Source organism: Filicampus tigris, chromosome 20 (genome assembly GCF_054856515.1).
Source record: "Filicampus tigris isolate MCC_2025a chromosome 20, RoL_Ftig_1.0, whole genome shotgun sequence".
Lineage (NCBI taxonomy): Eukaryota > Metazoa > Chordata > Actinopteri > Syngnathiformes > Syngnathidae > Filicampus > Filicampus tigris.
The window spans coordinates 2,867,303-2,882,245 of NC_141236.1; the positions used below are offsets into that span (position 1 = coordinate 2,867,303).

Consider the following 14,943-nt stretch of genomic DNA (forward strand, 5'->3'; position numbering starts at 1 on the left):
TCATCTTGCCGCCATTCTGATTGTGCATCATTCAGCAGTCAGACATTCACAGAATTTGCAGTGAGCTCCAAAGCTGATTAGCATTGAGCAGCTGCTTGCCTCCCAGGCACATATTCCTCTCCTCATTTTGCTTCAGCTTCTTCTCTTGGTTGACAAAAGCCATTTCTCCAGCCACACTACACAGTTTACTGTTAACCAGCAATATCATTTGTAAGTGGATGTAAGCTGTTTACCCATAAAATATTAGGTACATTTCAAATTGTACAACCATTGAGGAGATAAGCTTCAGAGGTTCCACAATATTATGCCGCATTTTCTAAAGCAATACAATCGACACAAAAGTTCAAGGCGTTTATTTGTCATGAGCAGAGCAAAAACACAACTGTAGCCCTGAACAAAGAAATGCTTACCTTGCTGGCGTCTGTCAGTGTATACAAAGAATATACGATAAAATATACAATAAAGGGCGATTTTAAATAATGAAAGATCAATACTGAAGGAAAGAAAATTTAAAACCGATGACAAAAAAAAAGAACAATGTATTGGAGCAATAGTGTAGATCACGGCTTCAGAAAACAGGTCAGCCGTGATTGGGCGTTACCTGAGACCTGAGCAGTTGTGATGTCATTTTCAGTCAACAAAAGTGACAGATTGGCCGCCCCCTGAGATGGCTAAAAGTGGGTGCATTTTGCTGCTTAACTCATATTCCACAAACGCAAAATTAATCAGAATGCGACGCTGGAGGGGGGGGCTGGCTGACTCCAAAATAAAGTGCATTACAGCTACTGTTTGCATGGCAATGCTGTTGAGAAAGGAGAGGCTTTACCTTAGCTAGCGACTTTCCCGTAGCATCTGCCGGATGGCAGACGTTTGAAAAGAGCGTCGCTGATAATTCTGTTCACTCCTAATGCCTACTCTAACAACGTACTGGTCTCTCTTCCACGTTTCCTATAGGTCACGGAACCAAAGGGGTATTCGAGCTGCTGGCAGGCTGGAGGAGAACGCGGGAAAACCTGCCTTTCAAGGAGCGCGTGGCCGACGCTTTTGCCGATGTGATGGTGTGCTACACAATGACCAGCTCGCTCTACATCATCACGTTTGGCATGGGAGCAAGCCCTTTCACCAATATTGAGTCAGTGAAGATTTTCTGCCAGAGTATGTGCGTCGCCATCCTGGTCAACTACTTCTACGTTTTCTCATTCTATGGCTCCTGCTTGGTGTTCGCCGGACAACTGGAGCAGAACCGCTACCACAGTGTTTTCTGTTGTAAAATTCCCTCCGTGGAGTACTTGGACCGCCAGCCCACTTGGTTTAAAACCATGATGAGTGATGGCCATGACCTCTCTACGCACCATGACAGCGTCCCTTACCAGAACCACTTCATCCAGCACTTCCTGCGTGAGCACTACACCGAGTGGATTACCAACACCTATGTCAAGCCCTTTGTGGTTATTCTCTATCTCATCTATGCGTCTTTCTCATTCATGGGATGTTTACAAATCAGTGATGGTTCCAACATCGTAAACCTTCTGGCGAGTAACTCTCCGAGCGTTTCGTACGCGCTGACTCAGCAGAAATACTTCAGCAACTACAGTCCTGTGATTGGGTTTTATATTTATGAACCCATCGAGTATTGGAACTCAACAGTGCAGGAGCACTTGAAGACACTTGGTCACGGCTTCAACAAGATCTCTTGGATTGACAACTTTTTCCACTACCTGCGCGTGGTCAATGTGAGCGCATCAAGCAAGAGTGACTTCATCAATATCCTCAAAAGCTCATTTCTGCGGAGCCCCGAGTATCAGCATTTCACCGAGGACATCATATTCTCCAAAAACCGTGACACAAAAGAGTACGATATAATCGCCTCGCGCATGTATTTGGTGGCACGGACCACAGAAAAGAAGCGCGAGGAGGTGGTGGAGCTTCTGGAGAAGCTTCGCCCGCTGATGCTAATAGAGAGTATCAAATTCATTGCCTTCAATCCCACATTTGTGTTCATGGACCGCTACAGTTCCTCGGTCATCTCTCCAATCCTAACCTCAGGCTTTAGCGTACTCACCATCCTTATCCTTACGTTCTTCCTCGTCATTAACCCCTTAGGGAACTTCTGGCTCATCCTCACCGTGACGTCAGTGGAGCTGGGCGTCTTAGGTTTGATGACTCTGTGGAGTGTTGGTATGGACAGCATCTCAATCCTGTGCCTTATTTATACCCTGAACTTCGCCATGGATCACTGTGCGCCGCACCTATACACTTTTGTGCTGGCCACCGAGCACACGAGGACACAGTGCATCAAGTTGGCACTGGAGGAGCACGGTGCGGCCATCCTGCAGAACACGTCTTGCTTCGTGATCGGGATCATACCTTTAGTGTTTGTGCCTTCCAATCTGACCTACACGCTGTTCAAGTGCTCGCTCCTCACGGCCGGCTGCACCGTGCTCCACTGCTTCGTCATCCTGCCCGTCTTCCTCACCTTCTTCCCGCCGTCGAAAAAGAGACACAAGAAAAAGAAGCGGGCCAAGCGGAAAGAAAGGGAGCGTGAAAGGGAGCGGGAACGGGAGAGGGAGGAGATTGAGTGCATAGACGTCAGAGAGAATCCTGATCACGTGACAAATGTCTGAGTAGTTTTGTCATTTTCGCAGTGAATATTAGTTGAATGATGGAATGTAATTAGACAACTCTTAAGATACAGGGCAGGGAAGATGTACTGCTTACTCCCCCGGCCAATAGCAGCTAAGCAACCCATAGTAGAGTGCGGTCCCATCGGACAATCTTTCACCACTTTACAAGTCCTGGCAGTGTCTTTCATTGGTACCAACCATAGCATACTCATAGTTCTACTACTAGGTACAGTATATGTGAAACTAGGTTACCAGAACTGGTACGCAAATTAGGACTATATAGGTGATTGCTCTATTGAAATATTTGTAAGTCAGACATTATCTCCAGCAGCCCTTATCTACAAGAGTGAGGCGCAAAGCAGTCTGTTAAGCCAAGAAAGTGCAAACAGGCTAGTGGAAAAGGTAATCATTTAGAAAGCACCAATAAATCAGGGGTGGTTCATCCATTTAAGCTAGTCATGCTGTGTTTCATGCTCACCGGGTGACAATGATACGCGTTGATTTGTTTGTGCCTGTCAACCGATGACTCGCTTGTGTTGCATCAACTGCAAAGTTTGGGGTATTAATAGTGGCCTCCGTGTGCTAATAACAAAGCTTTATTGACACTTTTTTTTTTGCCACTTTATTAGGTGTGCCTACATAAAAGCAAAAACAATGTGGATTTTCACTGTTTTTCAGCCCCAAATTGTTTGCGTGGGATACATTTTAGTGGCGATTTTATAAGACAAACAGAATCTGGTCTTAGAGCTGAACAGAAAGGAAAACTTGAGTGCAAATGAGTAGAGGCTTATGGTTGTTAAGCGCTAAAACGGGGAGGAACCTGTTTTCATTTTGGAGGTACAGTTCACATTCAATAATTGCATAACTTGTTTTTGCAGAATACTATTGTGAACTTGCCCCATTGCCAGGCTTTATCAAAGCCATATAAATGTGGCATTCTAATTCTTGCAGCAGACACCTTACTTGCTCTCTTTAGCTGCCAATTAGGAGACCCGTTCCTTAAAGGGAAACAAGCTTTCCAATGCTGATAAAATGTCATGTCAAGAAACACAAATACAAGGGTTAATTCCAAAACACATCAGATATAGTGTTTTAGCTAGATGCAGCTATTCATGGATTCTATTAAAAGTAATAATAATGATAATCATAATACTCACATTGACTGATTGATCATACTTGTTAGGCTATCTGAATGAATGACGGAATAGGAACTGCTGGATAGAGAGCTAAAACAAAACAGGCAGCCAGAACAAAACAGCACTACACTCCCCTCCACAAATTTTCGGACAGTGAGGCCAAGTCCTTTATTTTTTCTGAAGAAAACTTTGTCATCACATGATGGATATGAGACAAGAGAACAAGCTCATTTCATCTGATTTTTTTTTTTTTTTTTCCAGGTATTCAACTTTTGTTTGAATTCACCTGTTTTTCATGTGAGCAATAGTATTGGAATGCAGACTTGAGTAAATACGACTTAATTATCGCATTTCAAATCCTTTGTGTGCAGTTACTCTTTTAAAACATATCTTTCGCGTAATTATAGAAACCCACTTATTAGAAACTGACGTCCGAGTCGATGAGAGTCAGAGCGACCTTGCCAACAGCGATCTCTGTGACAGCCCTTTCTTAACACACTTTCTTAACACGCATGGGTGGAGTTTTCTTTCTTTCGGGATTTTCCTAGACTTTGCACAGGTAAAATTGGGCATAACGGGGCGTTTGCGCCGTTGTGGGAGGGATCGTAGCCGAGGCCCGGCCAATTGTAGCGGCATCCCTCCTTTGCATTAAAATTGTACGGCGTGCTTGACATTGCGGGAACAGAAATAGACTTGCTGCGGTCCATGTATGAGATCCATGTACGCAAATTGCGTTTATACAGGTAAACTGCAAGATCTCCCTTTACAGATTATCTCATCTAGGCAATTGGAGACGACATTGAGCCAACGACTGTGTGTCTGTGTGTGAGATCCAATTTTCGAGTCTCAAATATTAATTTTCTGTGGACTTCACCATTGAAGGGTTTATTCATTTACTTAAATATTTTCCCAGTTGATTTCTTGAGTCCACAAATGAATGGTTTATAAAACATTTATTAGAAACACAGTATTTATAGCCAATCACTGCATGTGCATATTAACATAATTACCACAAAATATTCACTACACACCACAACATTTTTGTATAAGTGGCAGACAAATATTTTAGCAGGAGGCAGTTGACTTTTTGGTCAGTTCGGTGAGGTTTTGGGCAAAGAGCAGATGACCTGCAGTGATTTATACCAATTAGGATTTGATTTGCTAATCGACTATTCTTCTGTACAGTCTACTCAGTATTTTATATAAATAAACAAACTAGGTTTTAGTTTGGATTTGGACCAATAAAATTGACAATACAGTGTTGATATTAAACTTTACACTATGACATTATGAACTACTTTGCGAGTGTGACTTAGAATGACCACACTCGTTCGCATGGCCCCGAAAGTGAATTTTTTTTGTTCGGGAATTTGAATAACTGCTACTGAGCAGTCAGAACAGTTTACAACAAATTATGCAGCAGGCTTTGGTTAAGCAGTGCAAATCAGGTGATGGCTTTGAATATTATGAAAAACTAGAATGATGGATATTTTCCAGCACACAAAATTCATTTCAATATTGTTACTTCTAATGAAAGTAAAAACATCCTCAACAATCTAGCCATGTTACTTGCCTTTACTGATTTAAAATACATAATTATTCACAATTTACTAGCATTAACAGTTAACCTTTTGTTTTATGAAGAATGGATTTTAGAATTGTCAGAAAAAATAATAAAATTACATTTAAAAAAAATTACAAAAAAAAAATGGAATCTCACTTTTTTGCATATTTCCAACGCTCTTAACATTTTTGTGTCTTTTTGTTTATTTTGAGTAATTTTACCTGCAATTTGACTTGGCTTGATGGGCCGTCTAAGTGATGAGGAAATGTGTTTTATTTATATTTCATGTTAAGTTTTTCTTTGCGTAAGGATCCTCTCTATCAGAATCAATCAAACAGGGCCTGCTAGGGAAAATACATGAAACAAGACCACTGGGAAGAAAATGGAAGAAAATACAGTATGTGATTGCCCAATTGCAAACGTGAGTTGCTTTTGTTCTCGTTTCATTCCTTTATTTATTGCTTATATTTTTCACTCTGATGGACTAAGCTACATCCTGAATGGTCTTCGAATTTATAGAACAGGATCATTGCAATATATAAATTGTATAACTTAGCATAAATCTTACAAATTATTACATAGGACTATTATTAGTCACATTAAAGTCTGAAAGTAGAATTCGAATTAGTAGTATAAATTGGTGTTTGTGAAGGTGAAAGAAAAGGTGTGATACCACAAAAACATTCATTTGTTTTATTTATTTATTTTTTTTACTTATTTGAAATATTGTTATAGTAAAATCAGAATGTTACAAGTGAATCAAATTGTAAAGAAATCACTGGAGGAGTGTGTCACTTGGTTGAAGATGAGGAAGATTGTCTTAAAGCGGAAGTCAACGCAAACATATTTTTTTCAAGAATATATTTTATGCAAGCCCACTAGTTGAAACAGGGCATTCTGATAAATATTGCGTTTGTGGAATAAGTGTTAATCCACTTGTTTTTAGCCATCTCCAGTTTTGTCTTCTGTCGACTGAAAATGACATCACAACTGCTCACAACGACCAATCACGGCTCAGATTCAGAGAACAGGTCGGCTGTGATTGGTTGTTGTAAGCAGTTGTGATGTCATTTTCAGTCGACAGGAGACAAAATGGCCACCCCCAAAGATGGCTAAAAACACGTGCATTTTGCTACTTAATTTATATTCCATAAACGAAAAATTAATCAGAATGCTGTGTTTCAACTAGTGGGCCTGCTGGGAACATATTCTTGAAAAAATTATGCTTGGGTTGACTTCCGCTTTAAGTTATATTGGTTTTGTAAAGAAATAATGACACAGATTTTTCCACATCAATATTAGCTTCTCATCTGTATCATAGTTGGTGCCCAGTGAAAGAGAAATTGACACTTGAAATGTTAAGCTTAAAATTGCCTCTTTAGTTATTTAGGTCTTCATCTACGAAGTTTTGGAATAATAATTACTGATTTTTCTGTAATAATTCTGCCCAATCATATCATATGCTCATGGTAGAAATACATCTTTTTCTAGTGAAATTACAGCATTATTGTTGCACTCTAATAACTATTTGTTTTTAAAATTCAGACCTTATTATCTATTTTTTTTGTTTATTCTTGCAATAATGGTTATATTGACATTAAAACTTGCCTCATTTTCCTCAACATGATGGATTTCTTTTTGGAAGTTGGTTTTGTTATTTTTGTTATGATACTTTTCCCTTTTTTAATGTTTTTTTTTTCTTTTTAGTACTCATCGCAAATTCTTTCAGTTGCAGTTTAAAAAAAAACAAAAAAAACAAGTTCAAGGTCACAGGCCCCAATAGACAGCAGTCTTTCAATGACATTGAATGAGACGGGAGGCTTATCAGTGCATTTTATCAGGTTCGTCGTGAGGGAGCTTTCCTTGCAGTGCCGATGACAAACTGAATGGTTCACACATAGGCGGTCATCTGTGCGTGTGTGATCAATGTTGCACGAGACTGTGTGAAAAATCTGACGGCATAGAAGGCCTTGTGTGAAATGAACAACTACGGCTTTCTAGTTACAAATGACAGCTCGGCTATGGAAAAGGTTCTTCTGACACGTCAGTGTTGAATTGTCACTTCTACCTGTCATCAGTCAGACTTTGCCCTAAAAGAGCAGTAGCAGCAGTTGAACGGCACAAAGTGTCATATATGTATAACAAGAAGGCATGAAGTGTTTGGAAAAAAAAAAGAGGGAAGGTGACAAATTGACTGTGTTTGCATGGCACTGCATTGTATGTATGCATGTATGGAACTTGTTTTATATTTTTTGCGAAATCTCTTCTGACGTATGTTTGTTCTTTCGATGCATATTGTGTAACACCATAAGCTGCGAAAATAAGAAAAATGAGTCATGTGTGATCCTAAACAAAAGCCAGAGGATATTCCATATGTAAAATAAATGTACTATACTATTTTGTATGTTTTCTAAGAAAATATATACTACAGAAAGATTTTTGACATGATTTTCTTAAAAAAAAAAAAAAAAAAAAGAATGAAAATCGGGGGGAAAGTTGAACACAGTAGAGCAGTAATAAACAGTGGAATGTTACCAGTATACTATATGTTATTCCTTGCAATGTTGTTCATTCATTCACATTTAAATGGGACACAGTGGCCAACATTTTGTTTTTGTGTCTTGACTCCATTTGTCCTCTATCTAGGCTCATTTTCATTTTATGAGAAGAGAGAAGCCCACAGAAATGCCCAAACTGACACAGTCCAATCGTTTTGTTGCCTGCAGGAAGGCAGGGACGGAGCTACGTGGTCCAGGGATGGCCAAGGCCACCTCCACATCTAGAAGATTTTCATATCTGTGACTTTCCTGCCATTTTCCATCTTTTTCAAGATGCAGTATTGTAACAGTACTAATAAAAACTATTGTTACATTTAAAATCAAGTCATCAGTAAGTAACTAAGTATCTTTTTCAAGGTAGCTGTGCTAACACTGATTACGTCACACAAGACCACCAAGCCTTCAACATATCGACAAGTTATTTGATTTCCTTTGACTTTTGTGCATTTTTTTTTTTTTTATATTCGTATGCAGTATATAATTTTGCTATGCCACGGTTGTCCGCTGAGCCACGAACGCACATTCGACAATCGACCCGCAGAGTCATGATAAATAAACACACAACATGAAAAAACACATGTGAAAACCACCAGTATATTTGTAGATCTGAAAAACATCGTGGATGCTTTTGTGTGACTAATTTTGAGTCAAATCTCTCCCCATGTTCACCTGCTGCTGGTCGTCTACCTGCACATCTCACCATCAACATATTCTTCAAAGGTACTGCATGCTGCTTGTTCTTTCCATTTTCTTCTGTGTAGTATGATGCCTCTGGTGCCTCGAGAGGGTCAAAACTCAAAACATTAGGGAAACCGGCGCAGTCTAATGACACCCAATGTTGTTATTTTATAAATACACTTTTAGTTTCAATTGTGGCTGAGAAAAAAAAGCAAGTAGCAAGTTATGGTTAAATAAAATTAATGAAAAATCTCAAATGAAATAAAAATACTTTTTCAAAAATGAAAATAGTAGTCCCCCCATCTGGGTTCAGACTGCAAATGAAGCCACCACTCTGGTGAGCACCCATAAAGATTGATTGTAGAGGCAGCTTTTAAACACAGAGCTGTCAAATTGTATGTTGTCAATAAATGTAGTGTGCTGGGGCGTGGCGTTGCCAGACAGAAAGAGCCTTGAATTTGGCTTTGCAAAGTGAACAAATTGTTCATTTCCTCTTAAAATTGGCTATAAGGAGAGCAGAGGTTAGCTGCCACAGGATTAAATACGGAGTTCTTTTTTTCTTTTCAAACACTTTATTAAATTTAAATTAATCTCCAGAATGATCGCTTTAATTTTGACAGCCCTAATTAGAGTCCAAAATTGCATTAATGAACAATTTAATCGGCTATTTCCCCAATGAATAATTTCACATTCTAATACAAAGGATTATTTGGGCCAAGGGAAAAAGAACAAAAAAAAATGTGTAATCTGTAAACTTGACAAGTTTTCTACTTTTGATAAAAGTTGTGTATTTTGGAAATGTCAAGTAATACTTATCATATAATGTAGTGTTGTAAAATGACAAGTGTAAAGTGGCATTTTTACAAGGGGAGGTAAAGGAATGACATCAAGGTGATCAGATTGCTGCCTGTTGGAGTAGTTTTCATTTTTTTGTACGTTAGAACAATATTAAACTACTCTTTATTAGCACATGAGCGGAGTATTTTCAGTTATAGGACTTTCAGGCCCTACTTGACCATTTGATTGAAAGGAGCATGAGTTGCTCATTGGATGTCAGGTGTGGAGAGAAAGCCACCAGCTGATTGCTCACACAGATGCATGACGCGTGTCGGCACATTTGCAGATGGATGTTAAAAGTGAAACTATACCACCTTCATTTACTGATAATACGACTTGCATTTTAAAATAGACAATTAAAAAAAATAAACTTTTCAACTTTTGTCCAGAAGAGTGCTTGCTTAGTGTTTTTATTTTCTGCCTGACCAAATGGATGGAGGAGGCTTCGTGCTCAAAGGTGCGGCCGACGGACCTTTGGGACATGCGGAAGGGAAGTAAAGGGAAGGGCAAGCTGCATTTGGACCCGTGTTTGACGAGCTGATGTGTGATGTCACATCGCACCACAAGGTGGACGTGAGTGCACTGAACTTCAACTTTTGCTTCATGCACTGCACGACACCATCGTCAGACACTGCTGGACATGTTTTTGAAGGCAATGATATGGGCCAAGTTAGCTAAAAAATAATGTCCTATTAGAAAAAAAAAAGGATGTCTATTTTTGACTAACTTGGTTCACATCAGTGTCATTTAAAAACATGTCCAGCAGTGTGATGATGGTGATGTGCTGTACACTTAGTTTTTGTCCCAGTGCGCTCACGTCCCCCTTTGGTGCCATCGCCTACGTGTGTGCGCGTCATTTGAAGTAAGTCACACATGAGCTCGTCAAGCAGGCAACACTGAAGCTGCTTCCACCGTCAATGTCTGTGTGTCCAACTTGAGTTAGCTCACACAAACGTTGACTGGTTAAATGCCTTCAAATTGTCATGTTAGCTCCTCTGTCCAATAAATTGTTGAACTTTAATTGGAGTCTTTGTGTTTTACTGGTAAATCTGCGCTCATTTGAAGCCTTTCATGCGTGCTGGTTGCTGCAGTGGAAAACTATTCCAAAGGCCGCTTGAAGTTTTGAGGTGAGTGTTGCACGTCAGGACTTTCACATTATTACTCCTGTTTGTCTCCTCATGACTCAAGCTTATGGCATCAGCAACATACCATGAATGTATAGTGTTTCACCTTTAATGACAACACGGAGAATCATTTTTAGTTGACTTTCCGATGTTTTGATTCACTGTAGACTGGAACCTTCCACTGCAGCAGCTAGTTTAACTCCTGAAACTCTGGACTGGTGCAGAGACTTCTCCCGGATGGACAAACAACGGACCAGAAAAGCTGCAGTTTTTAGTATGTTTATTTGCATGTCTTGATATTGAAAATGTAGGCAGCTTTGAGGACCTTGCACATTTAGAAAAAATTATTTTCCCAGCAGGTGGAAGAGTCCCTGACGGCACTCTTACTGGGAGCTTCAGTGCATGCAAGTCAAAGAAAAAGCAGGCGAGTGCTCTTTCAACATGCCGAGTTTTTTGCATCGAGACAAAACATTCAGGAAACTGGCCCTCAAGGAACAGGATTGGAGACCCCTGATGAGTGTCCTGACTGAAATTCTGGCAAAACTGCAGAGGGGAAAAAAATGCTCACTTGATACACTGCCATCTTGTTTCACAACTCTCATTGAAGCTCTGGCAGAAGTTTGATGGGACACTGCTGGAATGTCACATCAGGTCTCCTGACCCTCCTTCAGTTTCATCCGGAATCTTGGCTGGTGCTTCTTCCTGGAGTGACACTGCAGCAAACATTAAAGTTGACAATGATCCAAGTGTTGCCATTGAGTCAATGTTCCCACCAGGTGTCAAATTCAGGTCCTGAGAGTAAAACCCTTGCCACAGTTCGGCTATAGCCGCAGGTGCTTCCACTCAACCGGCAGGTAAACGAGCTCCCCGGACGCTGGTTGAGTGGAAGCACCTGCAGCGCAAGTCAAACTCTGGCTGGGTTTTTACTTTGCCACACCTTTGCTGATTAATAAGATCACAGGAGGCCCCTTGGTCAGCACATGCTGAAATAATTAGTCAAACAGCTGCTCGGAATGAGTACCCAGGTCAAGGGTCGAGGGTTGCGGCCGGACGGACAAAAAACAATTTCATGAAAATTTAAAAGTATATATTTTTTCATGAGTCTCACTGGGTGGTTAGTCTGTAAATCTGGGTGGGCCTGTGATAATGGACCGATCAGAGCAGCAACAATTCCTGACGTGTGCGTAGCATGTGTTGCAGACCTGTCGCTAACAGCACAATGCATCGGTCATGTGAATCAATGCGGCAGTTGTCGCTCTCGCCGTTGCGGTAGTAGATTGAAGCCTAAAAAGAAGCCTTTCACCAAGTAGGCTGAGATGAAATTCGGCCGCCTCGCGAACACATCACGCATGAGGGCCGATTAGGCCGGACTAAAATCCACTTCCGCCCATGCCAAGACCGCCCAGCAGTCTTGCTGTTGACGTTTCTAAGGATCCAAATCTCCAATCACACGCAATTTCCCGCACACTCGCTTGCCTGTCTAAAGTCTAAGTGTACTTCTCCATAGCTACAAATTGTTAAAATTCACCTAAAACTTGTAGTCGCGTAAACTATCAAAATGTTTACACTCACTCGCTGCATTTGCAAAGAGGAAGCAGGCTGCAAATTTTACCACCATGGTCGGAGCACACGATTGTGAACAAAGACAATACAGAATCCAATTTCATACTAGTATTTTTATGCAAAATGGGTCTCATTTTATTTTTTAAACCAGCTAAATTATTGTTTGGTTTCAAATTTGAGTTTCAAAATCAGAAATATAATACACGGAACGTCCCTAAATTCGAGTATTTGTTTAATTAAATTGCTTTAATGTAATCTTAATAGAGTATTTTCTTCTTTGCGTAGTTCTAGATATACTTGAACATTCAACAAAATGCAATCCCTCTTTACTTGACAGGTAACAGGAATCAAAAGATCCAGGGCCAACTAAAGTGTCATGCAAAAAGGTCAATTGATTCCATCCAATAATATGTCACCTGCACACAGAAACATGTCGGCTGCTCAGCGGGGAGTAGCAATCATAATTTGGCTCATTTTTGCAAAGTACCACCATTTTTGTCCAGGCCTGTTTCATGAGTTTATGATTATCATTTTTAAAATAAAGCTGTTCAACCATAATTCAAAAGCTATTTCTGATTTTTCATTAGTTAGTTTTCATTAAAGTCAGATTTTTTAAATTACTTTTCTTATATTACTATTATCATTTATGTAACAGAGGATACCAACAATTTTCTCCAGATTACAATACAGATCACGATATCGTCTTCAGGAGCAACGCTGTCGCCATCTCCTGGTCACTAGGAGAAATGCTTTCAGTGACAACTTCCAGAAATCTAAAATATAATATATGAGCCATATTTCGATTTGTGTCTCGTGATATACAGTATTCTATTTTCGTTTTAGAATAAAAAAATTGAACTTTTTCTTACTCGTTCCAGACACCAAACTACAAAATCAGCTGTATTTCAATTTTGATAAAACGAAAATCAAATAATGCGTCATTTTCCATTGTTTAATATCTTGTTTTAAACGTAACATCCAATAACCGAAAAAGACACGGACCATCATTCTTTATATGTCAGATTGTTGCTGTCCTTATGTCGTTTTTATAATCTCTCCCAAATGTTGAATTTCCTGTGCAGAGAGAGTGACAGCGGGAGTTGCTGCTGTCATGCTGTTCTCCGTTGCAACCTACTGAGCCAAGATGCCTTGGCCTGGGATATCTTTGTCTCCTGCCGTTAATTATGTCACGTCTCTGCAATGGATTATTCGTGCTTCCTCTTCTTAACCTCTTCATCCACCTCACTTCCTCCCCCCCCCCCCCCCCCCCCCCCATGCGCTTCCTTTTTAACGTGGTTTCCTTTTAACGACGTCTGTGCACGAGATGCGATCCCAGCATACAAGTCTATAGGCCTAATCAGAGCGTCTTTTTTTTCAATTAGCAGGCTACATCTGCCGCGCTCTCCACACATCCGACAAATACAGACGTATAGAAGGGCTTTAATCACACCAGGGTGTGTTTCTTCTCTTCTCTCACTTTCTCAGTGAAGGCTTTTCTTCTCTTTTTGAATTCCGACTGGATTCCCTGCTGAGAACTGCTGCGATAATTACTTCCACTAAATTATTTCATTCACTCTTTCTACACCTTAAAGTAGAGGAATCTTTTGATAATCTTGAAGAACGTAAAACCATAAAAGAACAAACTGGTACAATCTAATTAGATACATACTATACAGTACCGGTATGAGCTCTTTCTACCTTGTTACCGTGACCTACTGTGGTTGTAATTTGCAATGGTGAAGAACTGCACATCTTAAAACGCCAATTCTTTACTACTTCTTAATGGCATTGTGTGCTATAGTGTGATGTCTCTATTAGCAATGGAAAAGTATGCTCTGACACTTACTGTTCTGATTTTACAAAAGGTTCATGGGTGGCTTTCAAACAAAAACATAGAAATGCTGCAATAGTCATAATGGTAATGTTCAAAATTCACCAACGCTATTTGTTCTTAAATTATGGCATTTTCAGGCGCCTAAACATTGTCCTCTAGAATTTATTCCCCCCAAAATATTTATATTGCATTCATGTATGCATAATATCAGTAGTATTTGTTTACAAGGTTGGAGGAAAAAAGTTATTTTTTATAATACCTTTTTTTTCCCTTAACAACTTGACAGTTACATAACTAGTTAATTACAAATAGTTAATAAAACAATGTGACTATATATTTTTTCTAATAAACACTGTAATCAAAGCTATCTGGCTTGAATGAAACCCAACTTACTACCATAGTGTATATACATCTCTATTTTGACTTTTATTTCTAGCATTAAAATGTTAAAAAGTATTATTTTGCCTACTCATGTACTAAAATACACGAATAGGTGGTTTTGTAATTTTTTTGTAATTTCAGTACAAAAAGATTGCATACTGTGTAAAGATCTACCACTAGGTGTCCTACTTGCATCTGCAATGAAGCCAAATAAAACCGGCTGTATAACTTCACGTCAAATTTGAGACATGATTTGTGTGGTCTCAATAGAATTCCATTTCCAAAGTATATTATCTGACTTCACATTTTTATTTTTTACTAGCTAATAAAACTGTATTCATCCCTTTTAATAATGCAAAAATATTCTTATTTTTATTTTACTGACATTTACTTGTCTCAGCAGCATTTCACATTGGGGAAGAATGGTGACAGGAAAATTAAAGTTAAATGGGCAGCAATCCAGTAAATTTCGTTAACATTAAACGTTCCAGCTCCAATGACCAATCGATCGGGTAGGCCCTGATCAATTAACTCAGCCAAGCCACGCGTTAGGAAGATTACCATTAGCTGAAAAGCTTTTCACCCATTACAGTGGTGTCTCCCTTGTGTGCTTTAGCCTCCTGGGAGATGTGACGACCGAATGA

General features: G+C 39.5%; 1 protein-coding gene and 1 long non-coding RNA gene across 3 annotated transcripts in view; both read left to right on the forward strand.

The window, feature by feature from the left end:
- The window catches only part of ptchd4 (patched domain containing 4), a 28,772-nt gene extending 22,512 nt beyond the window's left edge, over positions 1-6,260 (forward strand). For both annotated transcript variants that reach the window (XM_086019836.1, XM_086019838.1), the window contains one exon: positions 955-6,260. In XM_086019836.1, the coding sequence (XP_085875962.1) occupies positions 955-2,624 (1,670 nt within the window). In that variant the 3' untranslated portion in view covers positions 2,625-6,260. The remainder of the gene's footprint in view (positions 1-954) is intronic.
- Positions 6,261-10,298: 4,038 nt separating this feature from the next.
- On the forward strand, positions 10,299-11,267 carry LOC147127854 (uncharacterized). Its single transcript, XR_015083980.1, has 3 exons — positions 10,299-10,524; positions 10,689-10,795; positions 10,878-11,267. It is a non-coding gene; the product is annotated as an uncharacterized LOC147127854 (long non-coding RNA).
- The last annotated feature ends 3,676 nt before the right edge of the window (positions 11,268-14,943 follow it).